This window comes from Eucalyptus grandis, chromosome 6, assembly GCF_016545825.1.
Source record: "Eucalyptus grandis isolate ANBG69807.140 chromosome 6, ASM1654582v1, whole genome shotgun sequence".
In the NCBI taxonomy this organism is placed as follows: Eukaryota; Viridiplantae; Streptophyta; class Magnoliopsida; order Myrtales; family Myrtaceae; genus Eucalyptus; species Eucalyptus grandis.
Genome location: NC_052617.1, coordinates 37,009,623 through 37,034,111, shown reverse-complemented (window position 1 = coordinate 37,034,111; position 24,489 = coordinate 37,009,623). Strand labels below are relative to the sequence as shown.

Here is a 24,489-nt window from a genome sequence, read left to right as displayed (position 1 = left end):
TTCAAAAGGTTCATGAACCTGGTGGAAAATCAATTAGACAGGAAAATAAAAGCATTGAGATCCGATCGAGGTCGAGAATATTTATCGATGAGTTCAGAAAATTATGTGATGAAAAAGGAATAGAAAGACAATTATCTATTCCATACACTCCTCAACAAAATGGTGTTGCAGAGAGAAGAAACAGAACCCTCTTTTGGAAATGGTTAGGTCTATGATGGCGCATGCTAACTTACCTATCACTTTTTGGAGTGATGCGTTGTTAATCGGGGCTTCTGCCTATATACTTAACCGAGTGCCTTCCAAATCGTTACTTCCACTCCATATGAGTTATGGACGGGTAGAAAACCGGACTTAAGTTTTCTTAAGCCATGGGGTTGTGCTGCCTTTACACATGAGTCCTCTCACAAATTTGGGAAATTGGGTCCCCGAGAGGAAAGAAGAGTATTTTCATAAGATACTCGGAACACTCAAAAGGGTATGTGTTCATAGGTGAGCAGGAAAGTGGGAGTATAACTGAGTTTGAATCACGAGATGTCACATTCTTAGAGGATGAGTTTCCTAAGAAGGGCGAAATAGGGGAAGATTGTTCCCTATTTGAGACTTTGGATCAGGATAATGATGTTAGTGGAGTTCGTCCAAGTGGGAGTAATGTGAGAAGTGATGAATTGAATTCAACTCATTTTCAATTGCAACCATCTGAAGTGACGATATCATCATTACCTAATCCAAGTGGGAGCTTGATGGGAAATGATGTGCAAAATGTGCAATCTCCCATACGGCGAACAAGTCGCCAAAGTATTCCCCGTCGACGTTTTGACATTGAAGGGAAACTTTTATGGTTGCTCCACAAGATGAGGATGAGCCAAGAAATATAAATGAGGCTCTGAAATGCCCTAGCAAAGAAAAATGGATTAATGCAATGGAAGAGGAAATTGAGTCAATGAAATCAAACCAAGTCTGGGAACTGGTTGATCTGCCAAAAGGACGCAGAGCTATTGGGAACAAATGGGTTCTCTGAGTTGTTCACATTTATGAAATTTTGTTTTTTCATTGATTAATGCCTATGAATCTGTTTATGATCTTTATGCATCTTAATGCTCAGTGCATTACTTTAAGTTAGGAAAGTATGTCGGACAGATATGAGATTAGCCCACTCACACGGGTAATCGCCTCTATTTACTTGTGTGATAAATAGAGATGAGACTGTTTTTAAGCTTATTATCTAGGTGATAATCGAGAGCTCAAGCTTAAAACACGTATGTTGCCTTAACTGGGTGTTAAGATGAGGACATAATACTTACTATGTCCGAGAGTAAAATACCCCACATATTTTACTTTATTTGTCTATGATGCCAGATGTGAGTTCTGATGAATTTTGTAAATGAGTAGATACGTGAACTCAAGTTAGACATTGGGTATGTCTGAACTATCATCTGTACGGTATTGAAAAGTGTAGACATACGCTCCATGGGAAAGGAGTTAATACCGTAATACGTATTTCATACTACGTATGCATGACGACGACCGATAAGAGTGGCAAAAGTTTGATCTCAACTTTTTTATGTCGTGTGAGACTCTTGAGGAAAATAGTTCCTCAATTTTTGTCCCCTCATGACTCTTACTTATTCTCAAGATTTCTATTTAGTGTTTGCTATCTTAGGATGTTGCCAATGGTCATGTGATGATTCGATCTAATGGGGCATTTCTAGAAAAGCAAGCTGGACTGAAATTGAGAGTTTGAAGGAAAGAGGAAGATCGATTTTAGAGAATCACATTATAGTTTTGTATTCACCGGTCGACCAATTATAACTGTCTTTGTGATAATTATAATTGTGAATACAATATATATCATTGTTTAAAAGAGATCGAGAGAGATATAAATGTGATCGATCGATCTAGGTACTGCATACTAAATCTACTCGGAGTATGACGCCCATTAATGAGCTGCTATATATTCCTAACGGATGTATAGCAACGAGCTCTCAAAGTATGCTTTGGTCGCACGGATTATTCACCGGTATGAATGTTGAAGAGAGGTAAAGAGAATATTGTTCGGCCCACCATGTTAAGAGAGAGTCTATGATGGATTATTCTCGATGGGCCCGAGTAGGGCTGTCCGCCCATGTTGGTTTTGGACCACCATGTGCGAGTGGGAGATGAAGGCTTTATTTGATTTGGGCTTAAGGCCCATCCGCCAAAGTTGGGCCTAGAAAGCCCGGCCCACGGGAATAAGGCCCGTGGAAAGAGGGAGGTATAAAAGGGAGGAGAGAGAGAGAAAAACAACCGTTGGTAAATTGTACGTACGCTGTTTTTCTCTCAACGCTCTCTCCCTCTCTCCCGTTTTCTTCAAAAGCGAAACAGTGAAGCAATTGAAGGAGTTTGCCTCCTCGGATCGAACAAGGCTCGATTTCTCTTCCTCTAACGGCGTCGGTGTCTAATCTGCGTGGCAATCAAGGTACGCTCGAATCCGTGGTGTGCTTTACGATCGGTGATACGTGTCGTTTTCTTGGGCTTCGCTTCCGCATTGATTTAGGGGTTCGATTTAGTGTCGAATCCGGGTTTTCGGGGATCAGTCATTCCCAACACAAATTATAGTCGACAGATAATAATTGCTCTCGAATAGCGCTGTCGAAGTGTCTTGGACGAGGCTAGTCTATTAGTTATAGTTAAGAGTAGAGAGAATATTTGTTTCGGTACTCGCCATTTCAATATTATCTATCAAGCACTTAAGTTTGCCCCCAATGTTTGGTAGGTGGCATGACATGTGGGACAATTTTGGGACGTGGCGCACATTTGACCAATAAACTTATAACTTAATGATTTGCCATCTGCGAACTTCTTATCTCGTTTGATTTAAATTTCAAAAGATAAATAAAGAGAAATGACACGAACATTATGTTTCTTATCTAGTTTAAACTTGGGGAAAATGGACAAATTAAAGAAAGTATTTCCGATTACACTCTATCATCTCCCTATTTCTATATTCTACTTATTTTGAAACGTTAGAAATGGATAATTTTTTTTTTCCAAGATTCGACATTTCATTCAGTTTAAACTTTAAAAAGGATAAGTTAAGGAAACTACTTTAAATTTTACTCTTCACTAATATGACTTATGGTCAAATTAGTTTCTTAAATGTCTTTATAAACAGAAAAATTTTGAGGCAGATATAAAATTTCACTTACATATTTCAATGATCAACTATTCTTATTGGCAAGCGTAATTTTCCAATAAAATTGGGAAATGTATTCATGGTAGAAGAATTAGATATGAACAACGACATTGGTCAATTAGATGAGCTAAGTGAAATCAACATTAATACATTTCATATAACTCCCGGTACTTTAATATTACAAATATGAATATCTATTTCAAACTAGCAATAAAGTATCCAAACAAAGAAAAATTACATTGCAACTTAGTTAAAAAGATCGTTATATCTTGCTTACATTGCAACAACGAAATAATATTTATTTCAATCCGGCTACTTCAAATATCGCTTTTCTTATTGTGCACTAAAAAGTCATTTGTATTTATATGTCGTGTGTTTGGAAAACTTTACATTGCAGCGGCTTTCTATGCCACGTAATAATCTTAGGCTTTCATAAAGCATGATGCGCTTCTGCGAAATTATAAAATAAATTATACGAAATCTCAACATTTTCTCTTACATCACATCTCATAAGCCTTTCACATCTCTTGCACCCTAAAAGAAAGAGAGAGAAGAAAGAGGCTTTCCGAGACACATTTCTTAAGATCATTGTAGGTCCTATGCCTAATTTTTTTTGGGTATAATAGATCATATATGTTTTGCTTTTAACCTGTTCATGAAATCTTAGTTTTCATTTTTACTCCCCTTTTTTTGTTAATGAAGATGAGATGAACAATAACAATGAAAAGAAAACAAATTAATATTTGTAAATTCTAGAAAGGTTTTAGTTATTTGCGTATTAATGTGGCTTAGCATAACTCGGTTTAGTTTACGGAAAACATAAATTCAAAACAGAAGATCGGGTGGGCCTTCGGCTTTTATATGCAATTGCGCAGTGGCGGGGCTGTCGGCGTTTAGATTAGAGCTCGCAGTTTATGGAAGTACGATGCTCGTTAGTTTCATGCAATAGAGCTAGCGAAGGTAAAACGAGAATTTAGATAGTTTGGCGAGGGCAAGATGGAAAGAAATAAAGGTCATTCAGCTTAAAAAGCAGCATTCTGGAAACGGCAAATGCCAGTATTGAGTAGAGCTCGCATTGAATTAAGAGCCTTTGGAGATATTAGCTTTGCCTTAAAAGTATTTGCATTTTCATTGCCAATCATCTTAGCATTTGGCCAAAAGCCTCCGTGCTAATGCCGAACGCAGCCTACTCAGTACTTTATATAATTCGGTTACAAAGGCTTATTTGGTAATTACAAATTAATGTGGTACTTTGCCAAATCCTCCATTTCGCTGTGTGGCTACAACTCTGAAAGAACCCCGCACTCTTACTGTGCGGCTACTACTCACTTCTCGTTGAAGGAGCTCATTTTCAACCTTCACAAAATATAAAATTAGACAAGTATGTGTGCGCCCCTTTGGTTCGGCCAATCTGTAGTACTTCAAGGTCCAACTCATGGTCTTGGTTAGGCTTGCATATTTATCCAACCAAGTCGGGTTTCACCATGGAAAAACATATGCTTTCGAAGGTCTTCATTTCTTATACAGTTCAATGTGGAATAGACTTTCGCAGCTTGGTCGAATACAGAACCCTGTAACAATGGAAAAGCATATGGCAATTGTGTTCCCGATTTACTATGCCCAGCTCCCATTATGTATTTTTAATACTCCATTTAAGTTTTTAAAGTTTACCTAGAAATTAAAAGGTTCAAAGAGGAACATAGTTTATATAACACTACCAAAGCTTATTGCTAATTCTTTCTCGTTAACTTAGGCATTGTTTGATTAGGATGAAGTAAAAAGTAAAATATACATTTTTTTTTATATTTCCATCAATATTTAAAATTTTGTCTGATTTAAAATATATATAACGAATTATATATGAATTTACGTGATAATATATCACCTCTTGCAAAAGTTTCAGACGTTTCTAGATAAAACATTTGAAATGCATTAGTCACGAAATTTAGTTGCATGCATCTAGTTGTTACTGCCTTGTCAATAGACAATACTTTACTTGCATGCGTCTAGTTGTTATGAATATGAGATGATAGTACTGTCGCGACCTAAATTTTCAAGGCAATCCTAAAGTTTAGGTTAATAGATTACTAAGTCTGAAGACTTGGTGTGGACTCTCCCAAGTCCTACTAATCGCGACTTGATAGAAATTAATCTATTTAAACATGCAATTATATTCAATTTGGAGCCGCCACTAATCAATTATGGTTGATTAGAAACCCAAATAAAGTATGGGAGAATACTTTATTTTTACGAACCAGAGATTCAATAAGTCCGGGAACATGATTATGCTAGATTAGTCTAACGCCATTTCGGTATCTTTTTATTTTAATTTCAAAAAGATATTTTGCAAGCAATGTTGATTAATTTTAACTTAAGCTACTAACATGCAAATGGTGGTTATGCGGGTACACAATCAATAAAATAACATTCAATAAAAAAAATGTTAATAAAAATGCATGCCTTAAACATGATTTCTAAATGATATGATACTTAGTTTTTATTTTTTCTTTTTTTTTAAAACAAATGTTAATTATATGCAATCTTAATCTAACTTTAATATGCATGGATTTTACTTTAATGATACGTGAGATGCAATTCATATGATATGACTTAAACTTATCACTATATGTATGCAATCTAATTTATATAATCATAAATATACATGTGCTATGTAATATGGGATGAATGGCATGGTACATCTATATACATGCTCTTTTAATGATTTTTTTTTAATGATTTTTTTATACATATATGCAACCTACACTAAACAATGATGACATAAAATGAGATTAATTATAAACTAACTTATTAGCTAACTAAACGGCTTTTGTGTTTTCTTTCTTTCTTTTTTTTTAAAATGACAATAATTCTTATTAAAGAAAGCGACATAATGATGCAATGTTAATCTTAGGCCTTTTATTAAAAAAACTACATTATGGGAATATTAAAACATTAATCTATGACCCACTAACTAGAGTGCAACATGTGGTGTGATTTATATGACCTAAATAACATTTTTATTTTCTTTTTTATTTTTGGTTTTTGTTAAAGGAAAATCATCCTAATTCTATATGAATCTTAAAAATGTAGAGCTTTAAATATGAAATGCATATGGACCTAAGTACTTAAATTCTAGATATGCATAATATGTGAGGAGCAAATAATGATAACGCTTTTGGGACCCTTTTTGTCGGTGCTCTTACTGCACAAAATCCCCGACGAGGTAGATCCTTTTGCAAGACCCCACCTCAACGGAAAAGGCCAAAAGATAAAATTTTCCAAAGGTACTTGGACGGAGATTCCTCCGTTGATACTCTTGGTGAATGTGATAAATACCAATTCATGGTTTCTTATGCACCAACTCCATCACCAGAGCTCAGTACTATATCTCAAGCCTTACCAGATCCACCAAAAACACCACCTCCATCTCCTCCTCGGAAAAAGCAAGTTCTCTCTCCATTCTATAAGCCAATCCTTAAGTGGGCTAAGAAACATTCCTACCCACTTGAAGTTCCATCGAAGCACCATCCACTTCTTCAATAGCCATGTTCCAAGAAACCGATTTTCCTCCCCTTGTCAAGGAAGGATCAAAACTCTCGTTCCCCTCGCTACGGAAGAGTTTATTGATTCTCATGGCGATACCGCCATGTTCCTAAAGTTCCTACTCCCACCGATGTGGATGAACATGGGAGACAGAAAAAAACCTCTGCTGCTGAGGCCGTCATAAATTGGCAATCAGAGACTCTGTTAGCACAGAACAATGCCTTCAAGGCTATTGATTCCAAAATCGGAAACGTGCAACAAGACCTCCGACGATATGATGAAAGTACCAAGAAGATACTTTCGAGTTCCGAAAAGGCTTCATGCCTTGGAATCGGGACAACATCTTGGGTACCACTATCTTGAAAGTCCAAAACCGAGAGATAGAGAAGCTCAAGAAGCAAATTCAGATTCTTGAAGAAGGAAGGTTTAGACCTTTTGATCCACTAGCACCTCCCGTTCGAACCGGATACGTACCCCAAAGACCGCAAATATCCGTTTTTGCCAATATTCCGGAAGATACCTCCAGAAGAGAACCAAATATGGCAGAAATACGAAATCGTCTCAAAGCCCTGCAGAAGGAAAAAGGGAAACAAAAGACAGAATCAAGCTCAATTGTCATAAGAGACAAACCAGACCAGATGATGTTATCAAATCCACTAGAATCCTTTTTGAAGGATTTGGGTAAGCAAGAAGCTGATCCTAATACCCAACAGCCTGAGCCTGATCCTGTTATCCCAGAAAAACAGATTATGCTAGCTGAGCAAACTTCTTTTACTACATCAGACTCATCATCCCTTTCCTCTCTTCCATCCTTCTCGATCATACCACCGACTCTCCCCTATTGTTCCACCAACTTCACAAATATTTATATAGGCGGACACTCCTCCAGGACTATGACTATGAAATGGAATCAAACTATGCTGATCCAGAATTTGGACAGACAAGTAATCCCACCAGAAACGATTCCACCAGACATGTGTCTATGGCATCAAAACAATTCTTCTCCATTGATGATATTCCTTACCCAAAATGGCCAGAAAGACTTGAAGAGTTTCATACTTGGTTGAGTACACAATCCATTACCAACCATGATATGAATGATGTCCTTTACAACTTTGTTACAAGATTCACAGGGAGTCTTAAATTCTGGTGGCAGTCACTCACGGAATAAGACCAAATCACGTTCCTGATGTCACCAAATTTCAGCCATGCCCCTACTTATTTATATCATGTCTTTGTGGGAACCCTAGGAGATCTCAAAGAGCTGAAAAGAAGAGAATTTTTCGAAAGAAGATGCTGCTCCCTTCAGAAAAGGCATCTTGATAAGCATTATCGACTAATGCTTCAGCTCTTTTACCAAATTGGAGCGAGATCCAAATTTAAAGCATGTCTTCCTTACTTCTATCCCCAAAGAGCTATCACGATGGTTGAAAGATCTTTCTTCGGAAAGCAAAGAAGAATACAAGACGTTCCTGCGGAGAAATTCAGCAAGAAGTCCATCTATGTCTTGAAGAATTATGCTTAAAGCGTCGGATGGTCCGAACATACATCACAGATGACAAACGTCTTGAAGGAGCTTGTTCCTCTCAGAAGTTAAAGATCAAATGCTCCAAACGAGATTGTGATGGTACTTATGGCCAGTATTCCCAGAAGAAAAAGCACTACAAGAAATATTCAATTAAGAAATCCAAGCATGGCTCCAAGCATTTCCGGAAAAAGAAGAAATGGAGATACCTACGCAAAAGGAAGGAGCGCACGAGGCCATAAGAAGTCAAGTCGTTGCTACATTTGCAACAAAAAAGGACATTTTGCCAAAAATTGTCCTCGGGCGAAAAAAGTCGATTCATCTAATAGAGAATGAAACAGGTTTTTCACTTGAAAATGATGATATTGAATCCTTATTCTCTGTTGATGATGAACCAACTGAACAAACTCTTTGTGCCATTCCTTTTTACCAAACTTCTAGTGACACTGAGTCTGACTCAGGATCTGAAGATATTTTTCACATATCTCCCACATCTTCAGAGCCAAATCCTGACATATTCTCAAGCCATACTCACTTTGTCCCCATTTCCCTATTAAAATCCTCACCTCAAAGTTTGCCAAACCTATCAACGTCATTGCTCTTATTGACACGGGAGCAAGTTGTTCCATTCTAGACACAAAGGTTCTACCTGAAGAATTCTGGACTCCTTACATACGATACTTCAGTGCAAGGTCGGAGATACTTTCTCCACAAATGTCGAACCACTCCCGTCCTCCTTTGTCCAGTTCTTCCCGCAGTGTTCCATAACTGCAAAATTTTTGGATCCAATCTTCCCAATAAAGATCTGATAATTGGGTGGGACATCATGACTCAAATCTCTCAACTTCGCATCATTCTGGAAAAGGTCTTAGATATAAAGATCAATTCTCCGAGTTTGTTAATATTCGAGGCTGCTTTCCATTGAAATGAGTCTCGCTAGATCCGATTATGCAGAAGTTGTTAGAATCTTGTTCAGAATCCCATGCAGAATTTGCCCAAAAGTGCTCTCATCCTTTATGGAAAAACCCCGAGTTCTTTGTTCGTCTTCCTTTCAAAAAAAATGAAGACATAAATCCAACCAAGGCGAGTCACATGGGAATGAAACTAGAACATTTGGTTTTAGCTCAAAAGGAATGCTCGGAACTTTTGCAACAAGGCCTTATTGAAGTTTCCGACTCACAATGGGCTTGTAAAGCCTTTTATGTCAATAAGCGAGCCGAGCAAAATAGAGGGAAAATGAGATTAGTGATCAACTATCAACCTCTCAATCTTTTCCTCCAAGATGATAAGTTCCCTTTACCATCTAGAGACTCACTCTTTAGTGGTCTAACCAAGGCCCACATCTATTCCAAATTCGATCTCAAAGCCGGATTTTGGCAATTGGGTATCCATCCCGAAGACGGATCCAAAACAGATTACGTATTCCAAACCAGCACTTCCAATGGAAAGTTCTTCCTTTTGGTCTAAAGGTAGCACCATCCCTTTTCCAAAAGGCCATGTGCCGCATCTTCCAACCAATTCTAGCAAGTGCAGCTGTATACATTGACGATATTCGCTCTACGGTCCCGATGAACAGTCACACTGCCAACTCCTTGAGCAGTTTGCAGAAATCGTAAGAAAGCATGGCATTATGCTTTCGCAAAGAAAGATGAATATTGTCCAAACGAAAATTGAATTTCTTGGTATGCACCTTAACAAAGGAACATACTACCCGGGGTCACATATCGCCCAAGAATTCTGAAGTTTCCTCGGGATAACTTCACAACAAAGCAAGTCCAAAGCAATTCCTTGGGATAATTAACTATCTCAGGGTGTTTGTCCCAAATATCGCAAAGCTTCTGATTCCTTTGCAATCAATGCTAAAGAAAAATTCCCCACCTTGGGGAAAAGCTCAGACTAAAGTAGTTGCTGAACTCAAAGAGATTATGCAGAATCTCCCACCATTACAAATACCATCAACGGGAAAGAGAATTCTCCAAACGACGCTAGTGATGAATACTTGGGCGGCTTTCTCTTTTTGAAGAAATTGATGGTAAGAGACTCCTATGTGCCCATAAAAGTGGGAAGTTTTCTCAAGCTGAAATGCATTACCACTCCACTTTCAAAGAAATCCTAGCAGATTAAAAATGGAATCAAAAAATTTGAATTTCATCTCATCGGCCACCACTTCCCGGTGGAATTAGACATGGCATCTTTCCCTCGGATGACCAAGTTTAAACAAAAACAGATTCCAAATTCCCAAGCTGCTTAGATGGGCTGAATGGTTTTCAAAATACTCATTTGAAACAAAGCATATTCCCGGAAAGAAGAATGTACTTGCCGACTTCTTATCAAGGCCAAAGGCACCAGCCGAGATCAACATGTACATTAAACGGTCCTTTCCATATGCTCAACTATGGAGTAAAATACAAAATTGAGAACATCAAAGATTCGCAGAGCTGGAAATATCCCTGGAGATTATTCAAAAATCCGAGCAACGACCTTTGCGAGAACCTGAGAACCTCATGTGGCAAAGCCACACATGAGACCTATTCGAGATTCAATGGAGGTTCGATTCTTTATCCTTTCGGGTTAAATATTAATTATCCATTCATTCATCCTCTTATCTCGGAAGGAAGATGATTTCCACTGAACAGCTCAAAATGTTATTATGGTACTTAACCAATAAGTATCTGATAGCTTTTGAAATCCCAACCCGAAGATTCGTTGCTAACCTCACAAGGATATTCCTGCTCGGAAGAAACGTTGAAAATGAATGTGATAGAAATCTTTTAGAATTTCTAAATTGGTTCTACCATCCTACATGTTGGAAACAAGACTTAGAAAGAGAACCGAGATCGACAACGCCAAACCCCGAAGTCCACACCATCCTGTTTTTCGACGTCCTTGGAATTTCTGCGAAATAATGGCGGTATTCTCGATGCACCACTAGAAATAAGAACCACATCCTATAAACCTAGCTTGAACAATCGAGAAGCTCGGATTTACAGATCTTATCCTAGATCATTCGACTCTGTGAAAATGAATATCGAGAACTCCAAAGAATCTGTGCCGAAAACAAGACCATTCCCGAAGAAATATGGAATAATGCACCCACTACGTGGGATCATTATGACCTAGCACCAGAAGCTAAGGAAGCACTCGAACAATACAGACAAGCCTCATCGTCCCAAGAGCCTGAAATGACAAGCGAAGATGACATCGTCCAGTCCACTCAGGACCCCTATGCACGCTTTGGAGGACCTCTGTCCCAGGATCCCTACGAACAATTCCAAAGCATGGACACATCTTTCTATGCAGAGCCATCCAATTGGCCCCAGCCAAGAATTCCTAACCTTCAGGAAGATGAAAATACAAACTGGGCTGAAGAAGAAGCATCACATTGGGCTCATGAACAAGCATCCTCATCACGAAGATTGAACCAGATCCTCTCACCGAAGACCTTGAAGCCCTTGAACAAAGTATGAAGCACATCTCCTAGAGGCGGCTCGGATGACTCGGTATGTAGCTACAATGCTCGTGATGGACGAGACCGTTAGGTCCGTACATTTTCACCGTAGCAAACCACTTTGTTCACTTTTACCGTAGCACTAGACTAGGAATGTACTTTCACCTACGGTTCTGCCATCGTTCATAGTGTGCGAATAATTCCCTTTCGGTGCCCCTGTTGTTCCCGGACCCGTGAGCTAGGTCCCTGTGTGTCTTTGTGACCTCTTATTGCCTATATAAGGCAAGGAGGGTGTAATGTTTTGGGCAGAGTCCCCTGAAGTAAAAAGTGTGCTTTGTGAAAATCTCTCCATGGCTTTCTAAACTCTCTCTTCTTCTCCGGCTGGTAGGATCCTTCAAGAAATGCAAACTTGGGTAGGTTAGAAACGTTTCCATCCCGGCATCTCGAGTGTCTCTAGGCTCTGGACTAAAGGGCTGAGTGGTTTGCTGCTAAAAGGCTGTCCCTAAGGGCTTGAACGGGGTTGTTCGCCCACTGTGGGATGCATACCTGCAGTAAATTTACTCTCCCTCCCTGGTTCTAAGTCTAGGTCCATTCATGGTATCAGAGCCATGGTTTCGTTTTTAATGTTACCCATTCCATGCGCTTGACAGGAGAATCCAGTGCTGAGAAGATTTCCTCTCATCATGTCTACAGAACCAGAAATCCTCGAAGCACCAGTATCCCTTACACCTTCGTCTTCATCCTCAGCACCTTCTGAGTTCCGCGTTTCTAATGCTTCAAAGATAGATTACCTTTATGAAGTCTCTCTTACTGATGAGACTAAGATTTCTGAAACCCAGCTTCCCCTCATGAACCCCTACTCCGCTTTTGCGAAGCCAACCTCATCATTTTCACCTCTCCGCTCCATTCGTCAGCTTATTCACCAAACTCCAAAGCAAGTAAAAGAGCTGAAGCATTAGTCGATAATGCTTATCAAGATGCCTTTTCTGAAGGGAGCAGCATCTTCTTTCGAAAAATTCTCTTCTTTTCAGCTCAATCCATCAATGTATATCAATGACATATTTTAACGCGAATCAATTATGCAAAGCAAACCATAAATTTATCATAAAAAATTTAACCCGCTGTCTCGTGGTTCAATATTTTTGATTATCATGACTTAATATGACAAATTCCCTAATCGGATAATAAAATAAATCAAAATAAATCAAGTTAGAATAAAAACAAAACATGAAATCAAATATCTAAAAATTCACCTGGTCTAACTCACGGTTGGCTTGAGGAATGGCGAGGAGCAGCTGGTGGTTCGGTGATGGGTCGCCGTTCGGAACAAGGGCTGTCCGTCGGAGCTCCGGCGAGGTTCAGCAGTAACCAGACCTGCAGCAAAACAGAGGAGGCAGCAGATGGTTCTGTTCGGGCGTGGAGCCGGCGTCGGTTGTTGCAGAGGTGGGGATGCGGCTTCGACTGAGGAAGAGGCTCCAACGCGGTGGTGAGCGACGGGCTGAACTCGGCGACGGCGGGGACGCGAGCTATGGTAGCGGCGGCGGTGCTGCGGATGCACGAGCAGAGGGCTAATCACGGTGAAGCAGGCTTCGGATGCTGGTGCAGGCGTGGTAGCAGGGCTTCGGTGCGGCGGTGGGCTGCTACGGCGTCGACGCTCGTGGGTCGTCGGCGGAATCTGGAACTCGAAGACAGTGGCGCCATCGCTCGATCGTTGGGCGCGGTCAGCAACAGCGGCACCGGTGACAGGTGAGCAAAGGCGGTGGCGTCGGTCTCCGGGAAGAATCGTGGAGAGCTTCGTGGGGGAGACCGGCGAAGCGTCGAGGAGCAGCAAGGGTGCGAATGTCGTTGGATCGCGAGTTGCAGCAGCACCGGTCGTCAGGGAGCGAAGGGGCTCGGGCAAAGACGGTGGCAGGGGCCGGCGCAGGGGTAGATCCGGAGCTGTAGTGGTGTGGTGAGCAGTGGAGGGCAGCGCAGGTGAGGCGCTGCAGATCGGCGTCGGCAGGGCGAAGCAAAGCACGGCGGAAATGGAGGCGCGGCGGTGCGAGCGAGGGGTTCTGTTGCTGTGGTCGGCGAAGACAGCCCGTGAAGGAGATGAACAGTGCTTTCCCTTTTCTTTTTTCTTTTTTGGCTTTCACATCACTCACCTATCTCTCTCTCACGTCTTCTCTCTGCTTTCACCTTCTTCTTCTTTTTTTTTTGACTTTTTCCTTCTTTTCTCTCTCACCTGACACTCTCTCTCACTTGTCTTTCTCACTCTCTTCCGAAGACTTCCCCCCATTCACTTTCTGCCACTGTACTTCCTCTCTTTTTCTCTTCAATTTGCTATTTTTTGGACGAACAATGAAGAGAAGCTCCCCCTCAATTCCGAAACCTCGCATTGCTTTTTATAGAAGAATCACTCGACTTTGTTTTTGCAGATGAAGATTTGCACATATTTGCTCAACCGCTCCACAAAATAGTGGCTCCAAAATCCGACTATTGAATTCTTTTGAATTCAAATTTTTTTCAAAATTTCCCTCTTAATCAAAGATTATCTTCTAATTCTATTTTCTAAAATTAAATGAGGTGTCAACAAGTACAAATGGTCCATAAACTTTAATTAAATGTGCAATGCCATCAATGAATTTTTAATTTGTGCAATATAATTTATGAACTTTGATCCAATATGTAATATCATTTCTAAATTTTTAATTTGTTCAATGTGGTTCATAAACTATTGATAAATATTCAATATAATCCTTAGATTACATGAAAATGTTGAAAAATTTAAAGATCATATTGAACATTAGACCAAAATTCAAGAACCATATTGAACAAATTAAAACTTCATAAACGATATTGTGCACTAGACCAAAGTTCTAGGACCATTTGTGTCATTTTCCCTTATGAATATTGCTAAATTTTTACTACACATTAGATGGTTACTATTACAAGAGATCATCCCCACATTTTTTGGCACGAGATGAAATGACTCGGTAGGCATACACTTGTTCTTTTTTCTTTTCTATTTTTTTTCCTTTTCTTCTTTTTCCAAGCAAGATCTGATTTGCCATATGTTAATCCGTCAAATCGATAGCTCTTCCCTTCCTTGAGCAGGAGACCTATCAAGGTAGGTTATTCCCATTTTATTTGATGGTCAAAGAGAGTTGGAAGTTAAGCATTGCATTGGTCTTTCTTTGGGTTCACAGCTGATCCTTTCTCAAAGAGTAATTCACACGAGACAAAAGACTCGTGCTAGGCATCCACCTGTTCTTTCTTGTCTCTTCCCTTCTCTTCTTTTTCTAAAACAAAATCCAATTTTCCATCTATTAATCTGCCAAATCAATAGCTGTTCCCTTTCTTGAGAAGATCTTTCAAGACGGGTTATGCATATAACCTTAGGGTTCACAATTAACCCTTTCTCAAAGAGCAATTCACACCTATAGTGTTGAAAATCGATGGTTTGGGACCCACAAAGTGATAATATGTTAGATGAGAAGTAAACCTTTATTGTAAAATTAATTACACAGAAGCTTTGAGGATCTTACAATTGAGTCAATGTGAAATCATCGAAGACATAAATGAGGAACAATAAAGGACTCTAACGATTTATGTCATTTAGGGTGCGTTTGGGAAGACTTTTTGGGAAAAGTCTTTAGAAAAATCTGCAAAGCACTGAGTTAAATGTGTTTTCCAAAAATCAAACCGTGTTTGGTAAATTGTAATTTAAAAGTTCTGTGAAAGACTTTAAGAAAATGGTGTTTGGGGGACAAAGGACTTTTGTAAAAAAAAAAAAAATTATTAAAAGAAAAATAAAAAATAAAAAAATGAAAACCAGCAAGGGCAGCGGCATCCGGCGGCCGGCGGCGACTCCCGGCGACCTCCGGCGACCCCGGATCTGGGCCGGCGAGGTCGCGCGACGCCGTCGCGACCTCCGGCGACCCCGGATCTGGGTCGCGGGAGGCAGGTCTGGTCGCGCAGAGGTCGCGCGACCTCCGGCGACCAGATCTGGTTGCGCAGAGGTCGCGCGACCTCGCGGGGACCAGTCCGGCGACCAGATCTGGTCGTCGTGAGGTCGCTCGACCTCCGGCAACCAGATCTGGTTGCACAGAGGTCGCGCAGCGAGGTCGCGCGACCTCCGCGCGACCAGATCTGTTCGCCGGAGGTCGCGCGACCTCGCGGCGACCAGTCCGGCGACCAGATCTGGTAGCCGCGAGGTCGCTCGACCTCCGGCAACCAGATCTGGTTGCACAGAGGTCGCGCAGCGAGGTCGCACGACCTCCGCGCGACCAGATCTGTTCGCCGGAGGTCGCGCGACCTCCGGCGACCCAGAGCCGCGAGGACCTGCGACCTCCGGCTGACCTGCGACCTCCGGCGGACCCTCGCTGGAGGTCGTCCGACCCTGAGGCTCGCGGAGTCCTGGAGAAGATGAACAGTGACGTACGAGGGCACGCACCGGAAAAACAAAAAATTCGTGAGGACAAATTTGGAAAAAAAAAAAAATGAACAGTAATCTCCAGCATGCCGAGAATGCTGAAAGCCCAAGGCAGCCTCAAGGCTGCCTTGGGCTTTCAGCCTTCCCAAGTACTTGCTTTCCCATAAGGGACTTGCAAAGCTGGTTCCCAAACACTCATTTTTTGGCCTAAAGGCCTTTAGACCCCTAAAGATCCTTGGCAAAGTGGTTGCCAAACGCAGCCTTAGTCCGAGTGTTGGTACATACATCTACAAGAAGTGCCGGCAACAAAAATCTATTATAATCTGAGAATTGGAATTACAATCACTCAAAATGATTGAGTGTTTCCTATGCCTAAATTAAACCCAAACCCAAGATAATAACAAATAAACAACTCATTTTGGACATGAAAAAATGATAGCACAAATTACACACTTTGCTCGAGACCAAATAGGAGCTCTCTGTCCACGAAGCTAGATTGGACTTCTCTCCGATCGGTTGTTGCCGAACTCGTTTTGTCATTTTCGAGTTAGATCTATCCTTTCGGGTCACTTGGAGCTCATATGATCGAGGATTGGAGAGGAAAGGTGGATGAAAAGGCTTGGGATGGATTTAGGAATCTTCATGCAAGTCGTGTACAGTATGTGGTGAGAGTCGCATGGATGATAAAGAGGGGGGCTTCATGCCCATGCTGAGATGCATTGTGTTCTCCTCAAAGGGTTGTACAATCATATCGTGTGCATTTACTTTTATGGGTTGATGATACAAAACAATTGAGAGGATTTCATATTTTATTGGGCCCATGTTTTCCAATAAGCAGTGATCTTCATTTGGGTTCACAATTGACCTTTCGTCGCAGAGCAATTTATAAGAGACAAAAGACCAGTGGTAGGCATACACCTTTCTTTCTTCGTCTCTTCTCTTCTTTTTCCAAAGCAAAATCTGTCTCTCCTCTTCTTTTTCTAAAGAAAGATCCATCTTTCTCTTCTTTATGTAAAGCAAAGATCCAGTTTGCCATCTGTTAATCCGCTAAATTGATAGCTTCTCCCTTTCCCGAGCAGTTTCTTTGGGTTCACAACTGATCCTTTCTTAAAAAGAAATTCACCTATAACATTGAAAATAGATGGTGTAGGACCCCCAAAGTGAAAATATATCAGATGAGAAGTAAACCTTTGTTGTAAAATTACGAACGCGGAAGCTAATGAGAATCTTACAATTAAGTTAATGCGAAATCACCGAAGAAATAAATAAGGAACAATGAAGGGTCCCAATGAATTACGTAATTCAATTAAAGTGTCCGTTCCTTCATCCACGAAGAGTGTCGACAGCAAAAATATATTATAATCGAAGAATTGGAGTAACAATTTGCTTACCATGTTCAAGTGTTTCCTATGCCTAAATTTATCCCAAATCGAAGGTATTAACACATAAACAACTCAATTTGGATGTAAAAAACTCAGAGCTCTCTTTGAAACGGTCGAAAATCAAGGACATCATTCGTTCTTGATTTCCTTTCTTCACGGCATGGTTTTTTAGTTGCTGTGAATATAAAATTAGACAAGTACATGTTCGCCCCTTTCTTTGGTTTGGCCAATCTACAATACTTTTAAAGTCCAACTCTTGGTCTTGGTCCTTGTTGAACTTGCCTATTTATCCAACCGGGTGAGGTTTCACCATGTAAAAAGGTGTCTTGATCAATGGAAACACATATGCTTTTGGAGGTCTTCATTTCTTATATAGTTCAATTTGGAAGAGACTTTGCTTGTCGCTTGTCTAGACACAAAACCCACTCACAATAGAAAAGCATATGGCTATTATGTTCCTATTTTTCTATGCCCAGCTCCCATTATGCACGAGTCCAACAATGCAAACCAACTAGACAGATCGACTCGCTTTAATCTCCTTCAAACACAACGTGGATGAGGATCTACTTGGAGTCCTAAGCTCGTGGAATGACTCTTTCTCATCATTGTGAGTGGCAAGGTGTTGTATGTAGTGGATGGCACCCTGAAAGGGTTGTGCCCCTTGACTTGGTGTTTAATCAACTCACTGGTGAGATCCCTCTGACAATCTTCAACATCTCTGGCATTTTCTTTTTCAATGCCTATAGCAATCGATTGACGGGGAACATTCCCCCTTCTATCGGTGATGCTCTTCCTTCTCTCACTCATCTTGATTTAAGGAGCAATTTGTTTACTAGCATTATACCTCCGTCCTTATTGAATGCCACAGGCCTTCAGTACATCTACTTTAGCAATAATAGTTTTCACGGACCAATGCCCGCAAATCTTGGAAGGCTAAAGGCTCATATAGTAATGTTTATTAGTAAAAACCAGTTGCGAGATGACTTCAATTTCATTACTTCATTGACTAATTGTTCAAGGTTGGAAGCTATTGCGGTGGTTCTCCATTTTCTTGAAGGATGGTTGCCGAATTTCATTGGCAATCTTTCCAGTAGTGTTAGAGTGATTGCTATGTCACACAACCCAATGTATGGAATCATTCCTCTAGGTATTGGCAATCTCTTCAAACTATCCGTTCTTGATTTAACAAACAATTTGTTCAGTGGCTATATTCCTTCTTCTATTGGAGCACTCCATAACTTGCGACGCCGACCTGGTGGTGGCTCGATGAGGTCGCCGGCCCTTGTCGGCCATGGCCGAGGCCGGCGACCAACCAAAAGAAAGAAAGAAAGAAAATAATAATAAAACTATTGAAAAATTAAAAGAAATAAAAAAATACAAGTTTACCAAACGCATTATATTGGAATATAATTTTTTTGTTTACTAAACGTTCTTATTTTTTTCTAAATAAAAAAATTATACAAGTTTACTAAACGCATTTCTATCATTGGAATATAAATTTTTTGTAGTTACTAAGCACGTTCTTATACTCAGAAATTTTTCTCTGAAATAAAAAAATTATACAAGTTTATACTTTCTATCATTGGAATATAAATTTTTGTTTACTAAGCACGTTCTTAATAGAAAAAAAAAATAAAAAAAAAACTATTTCTATTTAAAAATTGTTCCCTAGAACAGAAATGTCACCAAACGCGCATTATGAATCATATAAAAAGTATAGAAATACAACAAGGGACTTCATTTAAATCTAGATCATATAAACACGATGATGTAATTTCGTATTGTCTCCATATATAATGATGATCATGATAAAATAGCCACTTCTTGGCTATGTGGAAGTGGATAATCATCCACTTGTCAAAGCCTATCAACACGCTCACCCTCTTATGCACAAATCAGTGGCCAAAATTATTAGATTAGTCCCGAAAAATCAGAGTTAAAGCATATACCCCTCGCGATCCCATTATTAATATTGCTACAGCATGAAAGTCCTGTAAACGCCCATTTTCGACTACCATCATTTGAACCGATGATGATCATCTTCCACTTGTAAAAGAACAATCCTCGGAATTTCAATTCACGTATATACAAATATTTGAGCATTATTAAATGGGTCGATCTCGAAATGTATTGAAGATTCGAATATGTAAATGTCAATCTTCTTTATCTAGTAGCTGCACCGTCATTTAATACGCATATTGTCCGTCATAGTCTTTCAATGTAATCCGAGATTAAATTCATCACTCTTTACTATATATATAATTTCATGAACGGATGAGGTCAAAAAGCCAAAAAGCCACCTCCTCATTAGTTACAGCTAAGCACTCTGTAAATGGTTCCGGTTTTTCAAATATTTATGTTTTTCCCCCCATTGAAATTGCATTGTTCATACCCAAAATAGAACAAGAAGATAGACATGAAATTCTTTCCTTTTCCCTCCGGTGCCATGAAATGAAGTTGGCGTTGTCTTCAATCTCGGAAAAAGTTTAATTTTTTTTCCCCGGTTTGAGAGCAGTTCGAGAGAGAAAGATTCAATATTTTTTCCCTTTTCTACCGAACTCGCATGGAAGCTGATGGGATCGCCCCACCCTCCGTCCGCCGCCTGCCTCCTCCCGGAAAATTAGGGTTTTTGCAGCTCCGGGTGTTCTCTTCTTTTGGGGTCTCGATTGATGATAACCCATGGGTATCCCGAATCGCCTCAGCGCGCTGGGCGCGCTCCTGTGGATGGCTTCGTTGGAATTTAGCTGTGCGACGTCGGCGAGCGTAGTTCTGACCGGCAACAACGTCACCCTGTCCTTCGCCGCCGTCGAGGCCAATTTCGGTGAGTTCTTCTCTTGTTTGGCGGGCTTTTGTGTTGGCTACGTCCTTGTTCTGTAGTTGGTTCTTGCGTTTGGTTGCTGAGGAAAAAGGCGAGGAATTCGTAGCAGTGTGAGGCCGTTGTGTGTTAGTTTATGAGGTGCACGATAAAATTTTTACCTTTTTTTTTTTTTTTTTTTTTTGTTTGGGAATTTTTGACTGTTTTGATTTTTCATTTCTGGAATAAAAATTCTATTTGTTTATATTTCCAGAAATAAATTTGGTTAGTAAAAATTAATTTCTCAAGAAATACTTCTTAATTTTTGGTTAGAAATCAATTTTCGTTTTCAGATTTTTTATCATGTGCACTCTTAGTCTTTTGTTTAGCACTAGACTTGATTGTATCTATTTCTTCTCGGCGACTAGACCAGCGGAAAGAGCTTTTCTTCATCCATAATATTGCAAAAAGCTAGTGAGAATAACTGAGATTATATATTTGTATATATCTATTTTGTTTTACTACTTGAGTTAGGTGAGCTTTTCGCATTTCATTTTTTTTTTCTAGATAGCTACGTTATAAATCTATAAACTTAGTCTTAAATTCAAAAAAATGGAATGAAATTTTAAAATTTATCAAGAAATTGTAATCGATTCATAAAATTTTTGAAAAGTATAATTAAGTCTGAAAATTTAAAACAAAAGTATAATCAAATCCTAAAATTTTCAAAAAGTACAATCGATGGAACAACTTGATTGAATTAATTTAACGAATTTTATGATTTATTTGTATTTTTGAAAATTTTAGGACTAAAAACTTGTTAAATTAGTTCAATCAAGTTATTTCATCGATTGTATTTTTTGAGAGTTTTAGGATTCAATTGCATTGATATGAAAATTTTGCACTTTTGTAACAAATTTTAGGATTTTCAATGCATTTTATTCTAATTTTTTGTTTCCTTTTGATTGACGATTTTTCCTTCTTGGTCATCTCAGCTCCGCCGGTTAAAGGTTCTGGGGTTTGTGGCGTGCTGTATCTTGCGGATCCAATTGATGCGTGCTCTCAATTGGTGAATGAGGTCACCCAGTTGCCAAATGCTAGCTCCCCTTTTGCCCTAATTGTTAGGGGAGGATGTGGTTTTGAAGATAAAGTTAGGACAGCTCAAAAGGCCGGATTCAAAGCAGCTATTGTTTATGACAACAAAGCTGATGGTGGCTTGGTGCCAAGTAGTGAGCTTTTCTATGCTGGTTGATTTAATTAACTTGCTACTGGATTAATAAACTCAAGTGGAAAAGCAAAAATATATAGTTGCTGGATGATTCTTAATCATTTATCACTCTGATTTTAAGATGCTTTCTAGAGACCTGTGACTGCAAGTTAGATGCTTAGGATGTCAAGCAGCTTTCACTATGGTTTTGATTTATTATTTCTTGACCGTTGAATGACTCCTCTTTCATACCTTAAATGACAAGAAACCTAGAAATTTTGCTCCTGCATAGATGTCTTTCGGAGACTTAAGGAGTGTACTTGGTCAGGTTTGATCTGGACTTACTGAGAGAAAGATGTGTTCCTGACATGGTTACTTGGTCAGTTGTATGAACTTCCTCTGGCTAGGAAGCCAGAGGTGGCTCACATATGACTCAGCCTAAACCCAATATGGATCCTAAAACGACACAACCTGTCCAGAATCTAGAATAGGAAAGGGGATTTCTCACTCTTTCATTTTGTACCTACTGGTAGCTCCTTGGGCCAACTTTTATTGGTGATGGATGGATGACTACATGATAATCTTAAGATAATTGTATCAAGTCGCTAGGGAGGTGGCATTGCACTATTTTACTATGTATCTAAAGCTGTCAGTCATTTTGTTAAGAGTAAGAAATTCGAGTACATCAGAAATGTACAAGGAAAAGAAAAGTCCAAAGATAAAGGAAAACATCAAAAGACTATGAGAAGTCAAAACAAGATGTCCAAAGCCGAATAAAAGAGTACAAGACATGCAACCAAAGATTCTAAAATCTCAAAATTTTTTTTAGGGATATTGGGTTGTGTTGGTGAATATGGCGCATGTTTCTATGCTAGCACTCCTAGCGAAGTTCACCTAGCCTAGGTGGAAACTTGTTGGATGAAAATGATTGGTTGATTTGTTGGGTTATTCAGTTTGTTATCCTTTCGATAGAGCTGATTTGGGAGATTTAGTGCTTCAATGTGAACCATGCTGGGCATCAAGAGCAACATCAGTTGACTTCTGAAGTCATATGGATAATTTATTTGGATATTAGATATGTTGTCTATTCATGACAATTAATTTGATGCCATTTACACCTTTGCCTGTGAGTGATTCTTGTAGCTCGTGTTTTATGCCCTGTGTTCTATTTTCTCCAATAGTGTGCTTTGATATCATCAAATATTCACATTCCCCTGTTTTTTCTAGTGTTGAATATGGTTCATTGTTGAGGTACATTTCTAATGTAAGTTGGCCTGCTACATGCAGTGGCTGGAAACTCTGCTGGGATAAAAATCCATTCTGTGTTTGTTTCTGAAGTTTCGGGGAAATTACTTCAAAATTATGCTGGTTCAACTAATGTGGAGCTGTGGATAATTCCAAGCTTTGAAGACTCAGCTTCGTCGATCATGGCTATTTCTTTTATTTCCCTGCTTGCCATTTCAGCAGTTCTTGCCACGTGCTTCTTTGTACGTAGGCATCGCATGAGACGAGAAAGGCTTCGAGCTCCTCGTGTTAGGGAGTTCCATGGAATGAGCAGTCGCTTGGTGAAAGCAATGCCAAGTCTCATATTTACTGCTGTTTTAGAGGATAACTGCACATCGAGGACATGTGCGATATGCCTTGAAGACTACAATGTTGGGGAGAAGCTCAGAATTTTGCCATGTCATCACAGTAGGTGTTTCCTTGCCGATACGATAGTCAGTCAAATTTTATGTCAGCTTATCACTGGGAATTATCATAGTTCTCTAGCAAGCATCATGAGCACTATCGATTTCAATCTTGACAGTAGTAAATATTTGGGCATCAGTTGCATGATTTTTGGCTGAAATTTTTTCTTGGTGTAATGCTTAGACTTTTGTAATGGATGGCTAGCTCCAGTTCTGGAACGTGCAGAAAAAGATAGTCCCTGTATCTTCCTCCAGTTTGCTGGTCATGGCAAAGGACTCTGAAAGGTGGTAACTTGGTTAATCCCAGAAAAGAGAGAATGCGAATGATGTGTCTTTTCTTTGGGCTATAGCGTAGGCTCCATTTCTAGAGTGCTTAGGAGTTCTATTGCCTATGTTTCAACAGCAATTTCTTTAATTCACACGAGTGGCATACAAGATTTCTCTCTATGATTCTCATTCTCATTTTCCTGTCTCTGCAAGGTACTGACGGAACTTAGGGAGTTTTTATTTGGTAGTATTGTTATTGTCCTTCAGATGCTGCATTGTTGCTCAATATCTTTATATCAATTTAAGCTGTCTATTTCAGGCTTATCTTTATTTAAATTGAGCTGCTATTGGGTCTATAGTGATATTTTCACTCACACGCAATCTCATAAGGTATCTTCTTCTGTGGACAGAGTTTCATGCATTATGTGTCGACTCTTGGCTTACATGGTGGAGAACTTTCTGCCCAGTTTGCAAGCATGATGCGAGAACTAGCACAGGCAAACCCCCGGCTTCTGAGAGCACGCCACTGGTTTCATCAAGCCCTGCGTCTGTGGCTTCCTCCTCTGCTTTGTCTTCTGCAAGATCATCGGTGGCCTCCTCGTCAGCCATCCAAATAGCCAGAGCATCAAATCCTCCTTCTGCTTCTCGGACTTCATCTCTCTCAAGCACTTCTTTGCAGCAGTCCCATAGGTCCTATGGACAATCTCCTCCTCTGAGCAGTAGCCGTAGTTCAGAATCTTCAGATGATCTCAGGAATGCAGCATCGTCTCCCGGTCTCGAGGATCCTACTTGGTTTCTGCCTTCTTGCTGGGTTATCCCTCTATATCACCCGTCAATTCAACATTTGGGACTGGATCTAAATTTGTAGGTATTTTTTAGATAAAATTAAGCTCAGCACGAGATTAGAACTGGATCTGAAGTTGAGGTGTGTGTGTGTGTGTGTTTTTTTTTTTTAAGACAAAAAAAAAATTTATGATATAAAATAAATCTTGGGATCGGATTGGAATTTGATCTAAAGTTGAGGTTTGCTTTTTAAATAAAAGAAGTTA

General features: G+C 39.8%; 1 protein-coding gene across 1 annotated transcript; it reads left to right on the top strand.

Annotated features, from left to right (window-relative positions):
* The first annotated feature begins 19,830 nt into the window (after nucleotides 1-19,830).
* On the top strand, nucleotides 19,831-24,353 carry LOC104449515 (receptor homology region, transmembrane domain- and RING domain-containing protein 2). Its single transcript, XM_010063695.3, is given in 5 exon segments — nucleotides 19,831-20,305; nucleotides 21,274-21,504; nucleotides 22,773-23,177; nucleotides 23,851-24,206; nucleotides 24,209-24,353. Coding segments are annotated over 5 exon segments (1,245 nt in total). The 5' UTR covers nucleotides 19,831-20,163; the 3' UTR covers nucleotides 24,320-24,353.
* The last annotated feature ends 136 nt before the right edge of the window (nucleotides 24,354-24,489 follow it).